Raw genomic sequence first — 17,729 nt, forward strand, 5'->3', positions numbered from 1 at the left:
ATGTCTAATTTAAACCCCTTCTGCAAGATGTCTGTTCCTTTTTATTACATCCTGAAATGACCCTGTGGCCACTCCCTATGGCTTCACTTCCACCCCCCTCCTTTCCATATAATCCAAAAATTTGAAAGGATGAGAGTAGCAAATTAACAAAATTAATATATGGAGGGGAAAATGACAGAACTTAAGAAAGGAAGAAGCTGTTTCAAGTCACCTAAACACCTCACGTTTATATACAAACAACCCCCATCCTCACAACTGGATTCTCTTATACTGCTCTCTAATTGTGTGTGTGTCTGTGTGACTTGTAAATTATAAGCTCCTTAAGGGCAGGAACATGTCCTCTTATTTTCACAGCACATTGGCTTCAATAAACACACGTAGCCATCACTTGGCACTCTTATTATAAACTATTCTTACCATTCTTTTTTGGCACTAAAACCAGTCTCCTGTGGATTCTAGCTCTGGTTTTCTTACATACTGAAAGGTACTAACCCTGACTTTTTTAACAATTAATTTGGTATTTCAGGCGCCTCTTCTTCATTCAGCGCCCCTCCCCTACCCCAAGTGGTCTGAATTTTCAAGGTTTGACCATCGTGGCAATGTCCTCCTGGGACAGCCACCATGGAGGCTGAAGTGTTCAGATTTATCTTTTGCTGTCTCTCTGGGGTGGAACAGAGGTGGAAAGGAAGATGTTTTCCTCCTTGAAATGTAGAAAACCCTCTGGGATTTTATGCTCACTATTCAGGGAGTTCTTTACAGCCTAAGCGGAAACAAGACAAGCTTCAGACCCTGAAAAGTCCTACCTGATCTCTGCCTGTCAAAACTGGCAGAGTATCCTCGGGGCAACTTTGTGACAGAGACTGGAGGGGGGTGCAGATGATATTGGGGCTGCATTCAGAGATGGAGAGAACAGAGTGAGATTTCCAAGATTAGCCTATCTGAGCAGGTCCCAAAGAACTTTACTGAGGTCACAGGGTGGGGTTCCCCTTACCCATTGCTAAGTTCCATGAACCTGGAGGACAGATTTCAGCAGCCAAGGTCTGGAAGGGTGCTGAAGATTGAGGTCAGAATAATGAGCCCCAGTCCAGTTCTAGATGCTGTTATGGAGCAGAAGCAGGATGAGTTATTGAAACGGATCTTGAGCCCACGAGATGGGGAGACACAAAGCAGCTGAGGAGTATGATTAGGAGGCAGCCTCAAAGGATTTCTGGAGCCTGAGTTTAAATAATCCCAGACTGTTTCACATGCTTTGAGGGTACCGGCATGAGAATGAGCCCATTTTTTTAAAAAAAATGATTGGAGGACTTCCCTGGTGGCGCAGTGGTTAAGAATCCGCCTGCCAATGCAGGGGACACGGGTTCGAGCCCTGGTCCGGGAAGATCCCACATGCCATGGAGCAACTAAGCCCGTGCGCCACAACTACTGAAGCCTGCGCTCCTGGAGCCCGTGCTCCGCAACAAGAGAAGCCACCGCAATGAGAAGCCCACGCACCGCAATGAGAAGCCCACGCACGCACCACAACAAAGAGTAGCCCCTGCTCGCTGCAACTAGAGAAAGCCTGCGCGTGGCAACGAAGACCCAATGCAACCAAAAATAAAATAAATAAATTTAAAAATATTAAAAAAGGATTGGGCAGAGACAGAGAGGGGAAGGGAAAGAGAGAAAATATAAAAAGCAGATCCAGGAACTAAAAATCCCTAGTTGTCCTTCCCTACTAAGTACTAAGGCAAATGCCTTAACATGCCTTAATAATCTCTGAGAGATCCATTACAGCTAATCTTCATAATGTCATCTGATGTCATTAAGAAAATAATAAATGGCTGCAAATAGATTTGAAAGGTAGTTGGGAAGATTTCCATGAAAATAAGGTTAAAAAATGTTTTGAAATTTTCTGGGTGAAAAGAAAATTTGTGCTTTCTGAAAATTGGTTTATGAAGAATGTCTCATTCTCCAGCAAGGACAGAGAAGTGAGGGATCATGTCCTCAGCACTGCATGGCTTGTAAAACTGATGTATCCAAGCACTCAGTCTTCATAGGCACGTGGGCTATGGTGACCCACAGTGAAATTATCTCACATTTGTCCAGCTTTCTAGGAGATGGAAGGCACTGAGCGCTTCAAAATAATATAAGATTTGTGGTCAATGCTTAAACCCATTAAGTGGGCCTCTGTAATGGAGCTGAGGTCTGCACATCATACATGTGAATTTCCAAGTGTCTTTCCGAGAGCCGGTTAGGTGGTATGTCCTGGCTGCCAGGTGGGAGTGAGCATGATTTAGACAAGGGACCAGTTCCTGAGTCAGTTGTGAGCCCAGCCCAAGAGGAAAGCCCAGCGTTTCTTTCAAGAGTTAGTCTAAGCAAGGATGTGTGTCTAAACTCTAAGAGCTGAGTGGGAGACATACGGCAAACATCAACAGAGTAGCAGAAACTGGGTCCCGAAGAGGACCTTGCTGGCCACCAGGAGGGTACCTCACTCACCCCTATGCCTTGGCCTACCTTTCACTCCAACTGTAGATCTTCATTCAGATTTAACTTCCTTGCAAAGCCTTCCCTGAGCCTGAGGAATTTATTGGGGAGGAACTGGCAGACAGTCAAGGCTTCGAAACAGGGGAATTACATAATGAGCTTTGCCAACTGGCTCCATCCCCCTGGCTGCAGTCTGAATGTTAAAACTAGAAGGGGGTCAGAATGGAGGCTGTTGAAAACAATGCAGAATCTGGCCATGAACCCGACTCCGCCCTCTCTCTACCTCTCATTTGGTCAGTAAACGAGTTCCGTCAATTGTACATTCTAAATATTTCTCAAAGACGTCTGCAGTGCTGATCACCAATGACAATGTATGTTTTTTTTCCCCACACCACCATTCTCCTTTACCAGCTGGGTGTCCTACAATTTAACTCAGTGCTGACACTGTCTACCTGGAGGTAGCACCAGATCCCACAGGTTCGGGGCTCAGTCCCACAGGACTGCCTCCACTTCGGATGCCAGTCCCCAGTCCACGTTGTCATGTCACCTGTGCTTCTGACCATCTGGCTATAAGTCCGTGGTTCCCACAGTCCCCTTCTTGAGTTTGATTAACTTGCTGGAGCAGCTCACAGAACTCAGAGAAGCACTTTACTTACTAGATTACTGGTATATTATAAAAGGATCTAACTCAGGAGCAGTCAGATGGAAGAGATGCATAGGGCAAGGTGTAGGGAAAGGGCGTGGAGCTTCCATACTCTCTGGGAGCACCCTCTCCTGAATCTCTATGTGTTTATCAACCAGGAAGCTCTCCGAACTCTTTCTCCTTGCGGGTTTTTCTGGAGGCTTCATTACAGAGGCATGATTGATTAAATCATTGGCCACTGGTGACTAACCTCAACTTCCAGCCCCTCTTCCCTCCCCCAGGTCAGGGGGTGGAAAGGAAAGCTTCAACCCTTTCATCACAAGGTTGACTCCACTGGCAACCAGCCCCCATCCTTAGGTGATTTCCAAAGGCACCTCATTAACAAAACAAAAGACACTTTAATGGCTCTCATCAAAGAAAACTCCAGGAACAGTGGTGGAAGACCAAATATATGTTTCTTATTATCAATCACAATACCATGACATCCATTTATCTCTCTCTCTGCTGACACTACTTTTGTTCTGGCCCTCATGATCTCTCCACGAATCACCATAACAGCATCCTCATCTCCCACCTTGAATTTAGTCTTGTTGCCTTTACCTGGCTTCCAGAGACATCTCTCTGAAACACAGACCTATTTCTGTAACTCATTTACTTGAAACTCTAATTGTCTCTCATTCTTCCTACCATAACATCTAAAATATTTGGTGTGTTCTACAAACTTGGCAAAGTCTGGCCTCTGCTTATCCTACTGAAGTGGGTGCTGCGGCGTGTTGGCCAAATCTACCCTTCAGGATGAGGAGACTCATTCCCTCAGTTGTGTGGGTGTTGCCGCTAAGAGCTCAGAGCTGAGTCCTTCTCCAGGCCGTGTCCTCAGGCAGAGGAAGCTGCCCTACTCAAGGTTATACACGCTCCCTTCCCAGGAACAGCCCCCACCAAGGAGTGCTTGATGCAGGGCTGCCAAGGCATCGTCCCTTTGCCTCCATTCTGGACACGTCTGAAGGTCCCGCCTAGTTCCAGAGCTCCTTGTGGGATTGGTTGATGCCTCTGTTGCAACTGCATTGCAGGTGAACTTCTCTCTTTGCTCACTCATGCTCCATTCATCCCCCCACAGGTATTGTTTCAGAGAGTATACCCCCAGAAATGTCTTGCTTTTGTAGGGGAGCAAAATTTCCCAAAATCTCTTTGGCATTTGGATTATTTCGAGCTGAAAACAATCAAGGCCCAAGACTCAGGAAGAAACTTTGACCTTCCCCCTAACTGCCTAAAAGAACATAGAGGACCTCTTCCCTTTGGGAAGGGAGCCATCACTATAGATAACAAAGTATGAACCAGCTGTGACAGACAGAAGGGAACCTAGCAAAGTGTGTTAAAATTTCTCTCTGTGTCCCTCTGTCTCTACAGGAACCAGCAAACATTTGTTTACCAAACATTTGCTTTCCATCTCCATGTGAATTGCCTTCCTCCCCTTTGAAGTCCCAAATCACTACCCCAACAGCTTCTTTTGTCTTTAGCTGAGGATGGTATTTAAGGTGAGGGCTTCAGCCATTCTGACGAGTTACTGTTTCCCTGGGTCTCTCCAATGCACACGTGTTTTTAAATTTCTGTTTGATTTTCTCTTGTTAATCTGCCTCATGTCGATTTAATTCTTAGACCAGCCAGAAGAACCTAGAAGGATAGAGAAAAATGTTTTCCTCCCCACAAGGGGTTGGCTGAGGTCACATTTTAAAGGGCTTTCCTTTTGGCATAAAAGCAGCCAATGTTTTATCTAAAGAGACAGGGAATTAGAGGCCGCTCCAGTCACTCAAGCAGGAAACAATGCAATTAGTTGTAAAAGGGTGGAAGATTGGAGGATGACATTAAGGCAAAGAGCTATTGGCGGTGGGGTGGGGGGGCAGGAGTGGTGAATAAAAGATAAAGGGAAGAATCTGGGGAAAAAAGAGAAGGAAAAAACAGACATCCTGTTCAGATCCAGATGATGAATTCTAGTATCCCAGATGGAATTCTGTTGACTTGGCCTCTGCCTCCTTAAGAAGACAAGGTCTCCTCCTCACAGACTTTCCTGGAGTTAGCCAGCACCCCTCAGTAAAGTGGAGGGTGCAGGGAGCAGAGAAGGCTCTAGAAATCAGGGGGTCAGTTAACATGGAGGCACAGCAGCAAAAGGACCACCAGTAATGAAGATAGTGAATTCCAAGAGGACCTGGAAAACTGGATGAGATCAGCCTCGGTGGGCTGATTAGGCTGGACATTCGCATGTCCAGTTCTGACTGGTCATTTAGGGAAAAACACCAACTCGGGGCTGGGCTTACAGCTCAATGACTAGTGACTTGGGTCCAACCACATTGAGGACATAGTGGTAGGTGTCAAAGGGCTTAAGTTTCCTCTCTCAGGATACCTGGACTGGAAAGCAGATGGATCAGGCACTTGCAAAGGAGAAAAGGGGTCACTGTGCTGGGTCACTAGCCTCCTTAACGAGCTAGCTTATAGCAGTGGTCAAGGCCAGAGGTTAAATGTAAGGAAGGGAAGAGAACCAAGCGGATGATTTTATCCCAATAGCAGGCTAAGGGGCACCAAGCCATCTTTTTCTTTCCATTGAGTAAGGCCTGCTCTGAATAAAGATGGCCACCATTGGCCACTGTATGTCAGTCAAAGCTGTGACTATCTCCGAAAGGAGTTTAACTTTCCTTTTTGAAACTTCTGGTCACAAGAACATGAGGGTTTCCACTCATGTTCCAGTCCTGCCCCATGGCTCATCAGTCCTAATGGGTTAGGGGAACCAGCTGTGGGCTTTGCTGCCTCTGGGGTCACAAGAGCAAGAGCTTGCCAACCAAGACCAGGTGTGGGCAGTTAGAGCGGAGAGACCAGGCTTGTGCCTGTGAACCAGGTAACTGAAGAGAGTGTGTGGGGCAGAGAGGGAGCGTCTGCCAGGACTGAACTGAAGGGCTCTGAGGCCAAGCTCTTTGGAGGCCCTTCCAGAGACATGGGGGCAACAGCAGCCTTGGAAACAGCCCAAGGACATGTGCTACAATGAGGCCTCCCACTTCGTTCTCACCGAGTCTCCAATAACTCTTTAGACGCCATTAGTATTGAATGTATATTTCATTGTAAAAACAATGTAAACCTGCTATAGAAAACCAAGAAAAAGATTACCCCAAGAAAACACTGCCTCCTAAAAGTTAATTGTGAGTTTCACTTCCACTGGATCTTATCCATCTTAGTTCACCATCTCCAAGTTAGGACTTAAGGAGTTCATCAGGAAAATCAACCAGGACTTCCCTGGCGGCGCAGTGATTAAGAAATCACCTGCCAATGGAGGGGACACGGGTTCGTATCCCTGGTCTGGGAAGATCCCACATGCCACGGAGCAACTAAGCCCGTGCGCCACAACTGCTCAGCCCGCATGCCACAACTACTGAAGCCTGCAGGACTAGAGCCTGTGCTCCGCAACAAGAGAAGCCACCGCAGTGAGAAATCCGAGCACTGCAAGGAAGAGTAGCCCCCGCTCACCGCAACTAGAGAAAGCCCGCGCGCAGCAACAAAGTGAAGACCCAATGCAGCCAAATAAATAAATAAAATTTTAAAAGAAAATCAACCAGAGCACCTTTAGCATAACACTTTATTCCAAAATGCCAGGCATGAAAAGTTTCCCAAAGAGCATTCTCACTCAGGGAAGGAGGCTGAGTGGGGCAGTATTTTTCATGAGAATTTAAGAGGAGGGATCAGCAGAAGTTCACCTAGATTGGGGAATACCGTTGCCCCTTGATATCCGCGGGGAATTCGGTCCAGGACTGCCCCATCCCCATCCCCCCGCGTCCCAAAGATACCAAAATCCTGCGATGCTCACCTTCCTTATGTAAAATGGCTTAGTACACTTAGCCCTCCGCATCCGCAGATACAGAGGGCTGAATGTCATCAAAGACAGTTCTTGGAAATAGGAGGAATTGTTCTTAAGGATGAGGAGCCATTGTCTGTGATGATACCAAGAGGGTGGGAAGGAACAGTTAGGGCCTGACCTCACTTGGAAGAGAGGTAGAGAGGAACAGCTAATGGGGACAAGGACATGCAAGGGCCACACTGGAAAATTCTTTTAGTGTCTCTTGCAGGGACCAAATACAAACCCAGGTCTTCTGACTCCTGGTCAGAGATCTTTCCACTTCTCGTAGATGCCCCAACCTTCTCCACTTTGGTAGGTGATTGAGAAAGAACCGTGAGTATCCTGGACCCAACCATGGAAGGAGAGGTTGAGATAAGTAGACCTGGACAGCAAAGGCGAAAAATTGGAAGATTTTACACTTGTGTCCTAGGGATGTGATTTAGCTTCAGCTGGACTGGGGCCTGCAGGAGTTGAGTCCTATGTATTGCTGGCCTGCAGCTGCAAGTGAAGGGAATTCTGCTACGGGAGACTGAGAAAACTCAAGGACCTCCGCGCTAAGGAGTTCCATTTCCTGATGGTTTGGCTCTGGAAATGCCCCTGTATCAATAATTGTTTGGCTCTTAATGAAACTCTTCTGAGCGTGAATCTCAGATTTTTCAGCTGCCTCCCTGGGTGGCTAGGCCTGTGGCCCATTGGACCTCTCTCCCCAAGAGGCAATGGGCCCAGTGCCCAGGCTGCTCAGAGACCGGGTATATCAGAGCTTTCATTTTTCCTTGCTGTGCCTTTAAGAACTGCAGGAATGCAAAGAGTCTGGAGGAGGGGTGGGGTCTCCCAAAGGGATTTCCGGGGAAAAGGATCCCGGGAATCTGGGCCAGAAACTAAACTGAGAGTCCAACTCTGAGAAGCTGGGGGTGGTGTGTGTGTTGGGTCAGGCCTGTGATTGGACTGCAGAGTTCTCTAGGGAGGAAGAAAACAAAAGTAAAAAGGAAAGAGCTGGGGAGAGAGGAGAGGCCCACCCCGCCCCCCATCCCACCCCTATGCACACTCACCCAGGCCTGGAAGAGGGGACAGCCACTAGCCTGCAGAGGGTCCGTGTGTGTCAAAGGTGATAGCGACAGATGCTGGACCCAGGGAGACCTCTACCCCAAGTCGGCCTGCAGGGCCTCCGGAGACTGACTTGCCAACAGCTGGACTTGATCACCAGCTTGCTAAGCAAGATCACGCATCTGAGGGAGTAACTAGCAGACTTTGCTGTCTGGCTGTTTTTGGAGAATTTTTCTCAGCAGCGGCTAGAAAGCAGGAGACCACCCCCTGGACCCTTGAGCCTTCTTCGAGAAGCAACAGCAGAAGAGATTCCCACCCTGGGTGGTTTGCAGGACCATGCTGGCTCTTAGGCGAGCTTCTGCTTTCAGCGTTCTGATCCTCACAGCCTTTCTGCCCCTGCCGCAGTTCGCCCAGGACCCGGCCATGGTGCACTACATCTATCAGCGCTTTCAAGTCTTGGAGGTAGGTGGCATCTGTGCCCCTGATCTGGGGAACCTGCCTCCCGGAAGTCACTTTATCTTACCCACGCTTCGCTACCTACTGTGATGCATTTTTCCAGATAGTGAATGATAAATAGATTGCTAAATGTACACTTAGTATTTTTCATAGTCTAGTGGTTTCTCCCAGACCTTGAGCAGGGCTTTCCGCTATCCTCTGCTCTGGCAGGTTTTCCTCATCTGTAAAATGGGGACGATAATAGAATTTACCTCTTACGGCTATTCTGAAGATTTAATAAATTAATTCCTACTTAGAACATTGCCTGGCATGGTGGTAAATGTCTAAAATATTATTCAGTTGCTCAGTTTTTAAAATAGGAAAATTAAACATTTGGTCACGTTTTCTTCGTGTTTTACTGTATCAGGATGATCGCAGATTTTAGTTTTCTTTATGTCTTTTCATGGTGAGCCATTAGGTCACTGCAAAAAGTCATGACATTGGTGTCCTGAGAAGCTCTTAGCTTCTTTTGCTCAACTGGACTTGGTTTTAGAAATGAGCAGATTTCAGCAACATTAAACAGAGAGAAAAGCGTTGGGGCCTCTTTTTCTCCAAGTGTTGCAGCTGCCACTTCATTAAACTTTGCAAAACCCAACATTTTTGCCGCAGGGACAGACTCCCAGGGCCAAATGTAACCCTCCGCAGTAACCTCTGACACACCCTGGCCATGACATTGGCTGTTTCGTACTTCATGCCTTGCTTTTGTACAAGTTAACTTTTGATAAATTATTTATCTTCTCTCAAAGACACGCTTATCTCCAATTTTCTGTTTTTTCCTGAAAACTCTTCAAGTCCAAACGATTTGGTTACAGTCAGGGTAAAACAGTTCCTCAGAGCAGGCTGCACACGTTTCCTAACGTCCGGCGGACTGAGGCCAGGAAGCCATGGAGGAAATGTTCCCAGGCCAGTGGCCTCTTGCTGCTGCCTCATTTGCTCTCTCCTCAGACACCTCCTGCCCAGTCTCACCTCCTTAAATGTGCCAGAATTACTCTCAACCGTGGTCCCTCTTCATTTACCACCAACCTGCCTTGGGGGTCAGCGCCAGTCACATCCCTGCAAGCTTTCCCAATACTCGAATCTGTCTGCAGACAAGGGTATCGAGTATAGACTGATACTTTCATAGCTATGAATGTGGATTTAAGAAGATAGGGATATGATGTATATAGGTCTTCCCGCCCCGATCGTGGTAACCTGGGCGGGAAGTTGAGTCCCCAGGTGCTCCACCAGGCCAAGGCAGACACGTAGCAGCAAAGTGAAGCCACTGAGGGATTTGTGTCAGAGGGGTAAGGAAAAGGAGGAAAGATGTAGACAATTTCTCTCTCCTCCGTCTTTCCCTCTCACCCTTCCTGTTTCTCTCTCCCTCTCTATTGCTGTCTCTCTCTCCCTCCTTCCTTCCCTCCCTTCCTCTCACACACTCTCTCTCCCCCCACCTTTCTCTCTCTCTTTCATTCATCAATGAACAGTCTTATATCCTGCTGTTTGGAGTATATATTAATATTGTTACAACTTTTGTGGAGAGCATTTTGGTGAACCGCCAAATGGTCTTTAAGTCTACATGCTGTTTGACCCAGCAACCCCTCCCATTTCCATCCTTCATTTACTTAGCTTTCATTCAGCAAGTATTTATTGAGTACGACTGTGTGCCAGGCCCTGTGCAGGTGCTGGGGATGGAGCTCACATCTGGAAAGGTATCCTCAGAAAATAACCAGAGAAATACACAAATATGTAAAGACAAAGACTTTGTTTGAATGGCAGAACGTTGAAAACTACATAAGTGTCCATTAAAAAGAGTCTAATGGAAACAATAATGGGATGTCAATTCAATGGAATTGTGTCATTAAAATTATGGTATAGATATATATTAATTGGTATTGAAATATGTTCACAATATATCAGCAAGCTAAAAATATGTTATAAAACATACATGTAGCGAAATCACATTAAAAATATGTTTATATATGTATGACTACATGCATGGGAAAACTTTTAAAGATTTGTACACTAAAGTGTCAATAGTCCTTTGAATTAAGGAACTGTGGGTGATTTTTATTTCCCCCCCATTTGACTATCTGTATTTTAAAAGTCTTTTTCCTGTGAACGAGAGCTGTTGATATTACTTGGGCAAGTTAAATAACTGGCAGTAATTTGGGAATTTATTTTCTGACTGAAGCAAGGACTGCAGAAATGTACCCAAGCAACGAGAGAATACATTGAAGATTTCCGAGAGTTCTCGAAAAACATATCCGTTATGCTGGGACGATGTCAGACGTACACAAGTGAGTACAAGAGTGCGGTCCATAACCTGGTCCTGAGAGTCGAACGTGCCCAGCGGGAGATCGACTACCTGGAGTACCTGCGGGAGGCTGAGGTGTGCACAGAATCAGAGGACAAGATGCTGACAGAAAAGCAAGTCCAAGGAGCTGAGGAGGAGAAAAGGATCCGGACACTGCTGAATGCAAGTAAGAGAACTGCGTCTTTTATTACCCCTTCTGGGGACTTTCACGCTCGGAGACAGCTCCCACACAGGTAGGGGGTCTGACCCAGTAAGAACTGGATATGTGCTCTTGTGGGCATGTGCTGGGAGAGAAACCTTATCGGGGCACAGGTGTCCAAGGGAAAACCCATTCTCAGAAAGCAGCTTTCCCTTTCCCAGAGAGTTCCTGAAGCCCCCGTAGAAGACCAGGGCTATGGTGTTAGAAGCCAGCCTAGGAAGGGCATCTCGAGATAGACCTTGGGTTGATAGAGGTGTGTGGTCCCCTGCCACGAAGAGTGGCAGGTTGGTGGATTCTCCCAGTGCCCTGGGAGTAGGGAGAGGCTGCAAATGTGCCCAGAAACATCGTGAAATTGGACAAGGCAACAGCCAACCCTCAGGGCCAGGAACTACAGTGAATTATTATTGTGTATTCTGTTGGGATGATGATATGTTCAAGGTATTTGTCTCCAATCTTGGGATCCATCAGAATCACTTCCAGGCCATTAAGAATAATGGTTAGAAGCTCAAATGATAATAGCAAGTATTAAGCAACAAAAACATAAATGAGAAGGAAAATTTCCATTTCATTAAAACAATGAGGGAGACAAGTCCCCCACCTCAGAGGCTGTATTCTGACATGGTTTCATTGCAAATAGGAAAACTTTATTTATATGCTAATTATGCCTGCCCCAAATGTAAGAAATTTCATCAGGTAAATAAGACATAAGCTGAATGCCGTTATTGGGCTAAGGGTTTCACGTATCTTTTCTTTTTCTTTATTTTTTTTTTAAAATTTATTTATCTTTGGCTGCATTCGGTCCTCATTGCTGCGCAGGCTTTCTCTAATTGCGGCAAGCGGTGGGTGGGGGGTGGGGGGCCACCCCTCGTTGCGGAGCGCGGGCTTCTCTTTGAAGTGGCATCTCCCGTTGCGGAGCACGGGCTCTGGGCATGTGGGCCCCAGTATTCGTGGCACGCGGGCTCCAGAGCGCAGGCTCAGTAGTTGTGGCGCACGGGCCCACTTGCTCGGCGACATGTGGGACCTTCCCGGAGCAGGGATCGAACCCATATCCCCTGCATTGGCAGGTGGATTCCCAACAACTGTGTCACCAGAGAAGCCCCTCATATATCTTTTCAATGTAATCCTTGTAAAAACTCCATGGGTCTTCCAAAATGAGGTGACATCTGATCTGACTTTTGAACAAAGAAGTTAGAGAACGATGAGCAGAGGGCGCGTTAAGTGAGGGTGCAGCAGGTCAAAGGCAAGTAACACTTCCACATGTAGATCTGCAGTGATGGCTGAGTGGAAGCTGCGTGGGGCAGGTGAGTGCAGGGAAGCAAGGCTGAAGGGTTCAGTAGCACCCAGATAATGAAAGACCTTGCGTGCTAGGCTAAGGGGGTTGAACTTGACTGAAGAAACTGTTGAGAACCATTGAACAATTTTAAGCAGGGGCATGACATGCAGGAAGAGGACGAGACTAGAGAGAGAACACTAATCAGGGAAATACTGCAAAAAATTGGTCAATAAGTGATGGTGTCTGCATGAAGTGTCAGGGAGATGGAGAAGGACAGACGGATTTCAGAGTCACTGAGAATTGGAATACACGTGGCTTTGTGACAGATAATTGAATGTGAAAAATGAGAGGGTTGAGTCCACGATGCTTCCTGGGTCTTTGGCCTAGGCCGTCGGGTGGTTGGTCTGAAGTACGCTGCGAAAGGTAACCCAAGAGGCGTTGTGGAGCACTTACTACTGGACTGTTTTTGTTGTTTTTTTCGGAGCGCTTATTACTCTGAGATCTTCTAGTTCATTTATTTGCTCGATGCTCATTTTCTGCCTCCCCTTCTCGAGTGTCAGCTCTATGAGAGCCTGGATCCTGCCTTTCATGTTCGATGCTGCATCCCAGTGCCTAGAATTGTGTCTATGTTCAATAAATACTTGTTGGTGAATAACTAAGGGGACGAATGAATGAATGGATAGAGGGATTGTTAGCACAGACAGAGGGGTTATTAGGTTTTGGCAGAAAAGAGAAAATCTTATCTCTGAGTCAGAAGACAGAGAAGAGGGTCCCTTATCTATATCATGAAGCACTTGGTCAAGTTGGTCAAGTGAGTGGTCCTTTCTGGCCCTGTCTTGAGATGAACCTCCTCCTTCTGAGAGGGAGCAGCTGGGGGTAAGCATGGGACGAGGGACTGGGGAAAAGGGCAAGGATGAGCCAGTGGAAAAGGAACAGCTCCCTAAAAAGCTGATGGGGAGGATTGGGTGCTAAATGTAGCCTGAGCTAGAATGTGCTCTCCCCAGGGGTGAGGGAGGACCCCAAGCCTGGACGATGGTGCTGGCTTGGATCTCTGAGACACTCTAAGCCCCTCAGGCCTTGAGGTTGCCCACTTCCACTCCAGCTAGAGCTCAGCAGAGGTCCTGAGTCTGGACTTTCTGCTATTTCAACCCTTGTCCTCTGCCTCATCTCTCAGACCTTGGAGGCCTAAAATATTCCCTCTCCCAGCTCCACGGTGAGTGAAAACTCTTTCGACTTTTCAGAGATGGCTGCTTCCATGCCTGTTGCCTCGGGAGCCCTCTTTTTTGTTGTTGTTTTTTGTTTTTTGCGGTACACGGGCCTCTCACTGTTGTGGCCTCTCCCGTTGCGGAGCACAGGCTCCGGACGCGCAGGCTCAACGGCCATGGCTCACGGGCCGAGCCACTCCACGGCATCTTCCCGGACTGGGGCACGAACCCGTGTCCCCTGCATCGGCAGGCGGACTCTCAACCACTGCGCCACCAGGGAATCCGGGAGCCCTCTTTTGATGATTTGTCAGTTTATGATTCAACAAGCACTTTTTGCCTCGACTCCTGGATGGGCCCTGTGCTCACAGCAGGGACAGAGGAAGCAGTGGAACATGTCTGCATCCTGCACTGGCTTTCTTACAGCTTCTCTGGCCTCTGGTTTTGCCTCCTCCTGCCGTGTGCTGTCTCGTAGGCCTTCCCACAACACACGTGGATGTAGAATGTGTTCGCCGTTTGGCACCAATTATCAACAGCCACAAAAAACCCCTTCAAATCTCAGCCTTTTATATGAGGAAGACCCTTCAGAAAGTGGCCTGAGCTGATCTCCATCTCCTCCCATAATTTACCCACATGCAGGAGCAATTAAAACAGATAAACAAATATATATATATATATATATGTATATATATTTTTCTACCCACCTTTTATGTCTCAAAAATTCTGTGGATTCTCTGTAAACACTTCTGCCCACCTCCCCAGCTCTCCCCTCCCCGCCCCACCAGACAGATTGGCCCCTAATGCACCTGGAGCGCCTCACTCAATCTTCCAGGGCAGCACTAACTCTCAACCACGCATATCTGTGTGTGTTTGACTCCTCAGCCTGACCGTGAATATACTGACGTCTTCATTCCTGTACTCAGAGAGCCGGGGTCAGGGCAAAATCATCTATGATGGCAGAGACCCCTCAGAACTTGGTTAGGGAAAGACAGACCTGCAAACAATCACAACTGCGTGATTAGTGCCCTCTGACCTGTTATTTCCAGAAGTTCTGTGCCCAAGGATGGACTTTGGAATGCCAGTCTATCCCCCTTCCATGCACTGTTTTGTATTTTACATACTGTGCCCATCCCCCATGGTTTCGGCCATGTATCTTAGTAACTATGCCTGTATTAGTTATTCTAATACTGTGTAACAAATCACCGCAGCTCTAGCAGTTTAAAATAATACACGTGTATTATCTTAGAGTTTCTTTGGGTTCAGGCGTCCAGGCACAGCTTAGCTGGATGCTTCGTTCAACAGTCTCGTGAGGGTACAATCAAGGTGTTGGCTGGGCTCCCTTCTCACCTGGAGCTCAGGGTCCTCTTTCAAGTTCATTGATGTTGGCGGAATTCACCTTCCTGTGGTTGTAGGGCGGAGGCCTCAGCTTCCAGAAGCCGCTCCTCTTCACAGGCAGCTCGCAATGTGCCTACTGCTCCCTCGGGGCCAGGAGGAGAGCGCCTCTCTTTGGGATGTGCTCAGTCTCTCTTTTAAGATTTAGGTCAAGCCCACCCATAATCATCTTCCTTTTGATTAACTCAAAATCAACTGATTTTGGACCTTAATTATATCTCCAAAATCTCTTTAGCTTTGTCTCATGATGTAACCTAGTCAAGGAGGGCAATCATATTCACAATCATATTGAGTGAGGCTGCAGCCCTCACTCAAGGGGAGGGGAGTATGTAGGGCATGACCATGGGGGTGGGAACCTTAGAATTCTGCCCATCCCAGCCAGTGCTGTTACCTGTACCCACCTTCTTCCCACAAGGCTCCCATCTTCCTATCTTCTAACCTTGGTTGCTGGGACTGTGCTGGCTGTGAAACTTTCACTAGAATCCTGAGGCCTCAAGTCAGCATCCTCGTGTGGGCAAATATGGGATTATGGGCTAGGGAGGGTCGCCAGAGGTCACATCAAGTGTTTCGTTCATACATACGTGCCATCTTAGTGTTTTCAGAAAACCTAGAGAGAGAAGATAACATAACTTCCTTGGAAAATTCAACATTGTGTCTTAGGAGATTTCCAGAAAATTCTAACATCAGTCTAAATGGTTCTCGTTTATTCTAGGAATATTTATTGGGCAACTACAAAGGGCCAGATACTGGGGATAATAAATACGGTAGAGTTGCTCTGTAATTAAGCCATTTCCTGTAGAGCTGTTCTCAAGTCTTCAGCCTTTATTGAGAGATGATCCACAAATGATGTTCACGTGAGGACCGCAATTCCAGTGATGTTTGGGCTAAGGTAAAATTCTTAGAACCTTAACTCTAACACATATAGACTCTCTCTCCTCCTTTCTCTCTCTCTCTCTCTCCCTCTCTCTCTCTCTCTCTCTCTCTCTCTCTCTCTCTCTCTCTCTTTCTCTCTCTCTCACGCACACAATTTAGAATGCAGTGACTGAAAGATATTTGAATACAATCTAACTTATATTTTAAACTCATTCCAAGTCTTTGGTACTATAACTGTTATAAGTAAAAAGAAATTTTGCATTGCACTTGGCGACTTATGGCAAAGCACCACTGGTTCAGATACCCAGATTGAGAATTTATCCAACTAACAGTCTTTGGCAGATTCCACAGGCTGTATTCATGGATGGATCAGAAGAGTGTTAACCTCTTCTTAACTTGTAAATAGCTTGTAAAGAAAAATTCTCAAGGCAGTCAGAATAAGACATTATAGCATTATTTTACTTCCTGTTTTAGTCCCGCTCCTTTATTTGCAAGAGTGCATGCAAATTACCTCCAGTAACCCTCTCCCTGCTGAGGTAAATAACTCATATCCTTTGTTAGATCATGTTTTAGAGGAGAAAGTCTATTGCTGCAAATTCAAATGCCTCTGGGGTCCATTCAGGTATAAATGTGTGTGCCTCATACTGAAAGCCATTAAAAACCAAACAAAATAAAAAATAAAAACAGGGCTTCCCTGGTGGCACAGTGGTTGGGAGTCTGCCTGCCGATGCAGGGGACACGGGTTTGTGCCCCGGTCCGGGAGGATCCCACATGCCGCCGAGCGGCTGGGCCCGTGAGCCATGGCCGCTGAGCCTGCGCGTCTGGAGCCTATGCTCTGCAACGGGAGAGGCCACGGCAGTGAGAGGCCTGCGTACCGCAAAAATTAAATTAAATTAAATTAAATTAAATTAAATTAAATTAAAATTAAAAAAAAACAAACTAGGATAAAACCCACTAGAAGCCAAATAAAACATATTTGTGAGCCAACTCTCAAGGTCCATTAGTTTGCGATGAGTGGAACAAAACATTAAGAGATGTATAACTCTAAATTGCAACAGAGGTATCTCCCACAAAGGAGGGCATTGAGGGTACACACAGGTGTGAGCGCAGGAGGGTATGAGAGTACTTGTGTGCGCACACACATACACACACAGAAGTTACTGCATTCGCAGAGCAGCAGTGCCAAAGGTATATATATGTACAGCTTATCCTGTGCTGCCTCTGGGACAGTGCCATAGGTCACTGTGCTGGGTTCAGAAAGGCCAACGGACATAGGCCCGTGGTCTATGAGGATACCTCCAGGACCATCACTACAGGTATTAATAGAAGATCCCAGAGTTGTTTTAGCTGATGGCTTTGGCTCCAGGTGTAGTGAACCTCCCCATTCATTCTCTCTCTGACTCATTCATTTGTTCATTCATTCAACAAATCTCTAGCTGAATTCCGTATATACGTTGGCATTGTGCCAGGCATTAGAGATGGAACATTGAATAGGATAACATTCTTGTCCTCAAAAAGCTTACAGCCAAGTGGGGAAACCTCCAAACAAACACAGAATAACAGGTAGTGTGATGCCTGTTCTGATGGAGGGTGTCACAGAAGCACAGGGGCAGGCATTCAGTAATTAAGTAAGGTCAAGGTTGCCATGGAGATGGGGATGGGGGAGACCGTGGAATCTGGAATGTGACCCTCAAGCCAAGTTTTAATGTTGGAAAAGAACTAATTACATGGAGAACAGAGTAAAGGGCACTTCAAGCAAATGACCAGCATGCGGATGTACAAAGGCCTAATCGGGCTTAGGGTTCAGTAGACCTCAGGTGTAGGGAGAAGTGGAGAGGAGATGAAAGAACCAGACAAGACCTAAGCTCCTTTGTGCTGAGCCTCTTCGCTTTCTAGCTGTGGGGAATGAAAGTAATATGAGTACCCGTAGCTAATAGTTATTGAGCGCTTATTATGTACCGGGTAATCTTTAAGTATT

General features: G+C 46.7%; 1 protein-coding gene across 2 annotated transcripts in view; it reads left to right on the plus strand.

The window, feature by feature from the left end:
* LOC101334013 (olfactomedin-like protein 1) overlaps nucleotides 1-17,729 on the plus strand; it is a 386,099-nt gene that overhangs the window by 198,763 nt on the left and 169,607 nt on the right. Inside the window, exons 1-2 of one of the 2 annotated variants that reach the window (XM_004311603.4) lie at nucleotides 1,331-8,486; nucleotides 10,690-10,978. In XM_004311603.4, coding sequence (XP_004311651.3) covers nucleotides 8,361-8,486; nucleotides 10,690-10,978 — 415 coding nt within the window. In that variant the 5' untranslated portion in view covers nucleotides 1,331-8,360. Of the gene's footprint in view, nucleotides 1-1,330; nucleotides 8,487-10,689; nucleotides 10,979-17,729 lie in introns of those variants that run through there. The other variant, XM_073807906.1, reaches the window with a different exon arrangement.

Source organism: Tursiops truncatus, chromosome 8 (assembly GCF_011762595.2).
Source record: "Tursiops truncatus isolate mTurTru1 chromosome 8, mTurTru1.mat.Y, whole genome shotgun sequence".
Lineage (NCBI taxonomy): Eukaryota > Metazoa > Chordata > Mammalia > Artiodactyla > Delphinidae > Tursiops > Tursiops truncatus.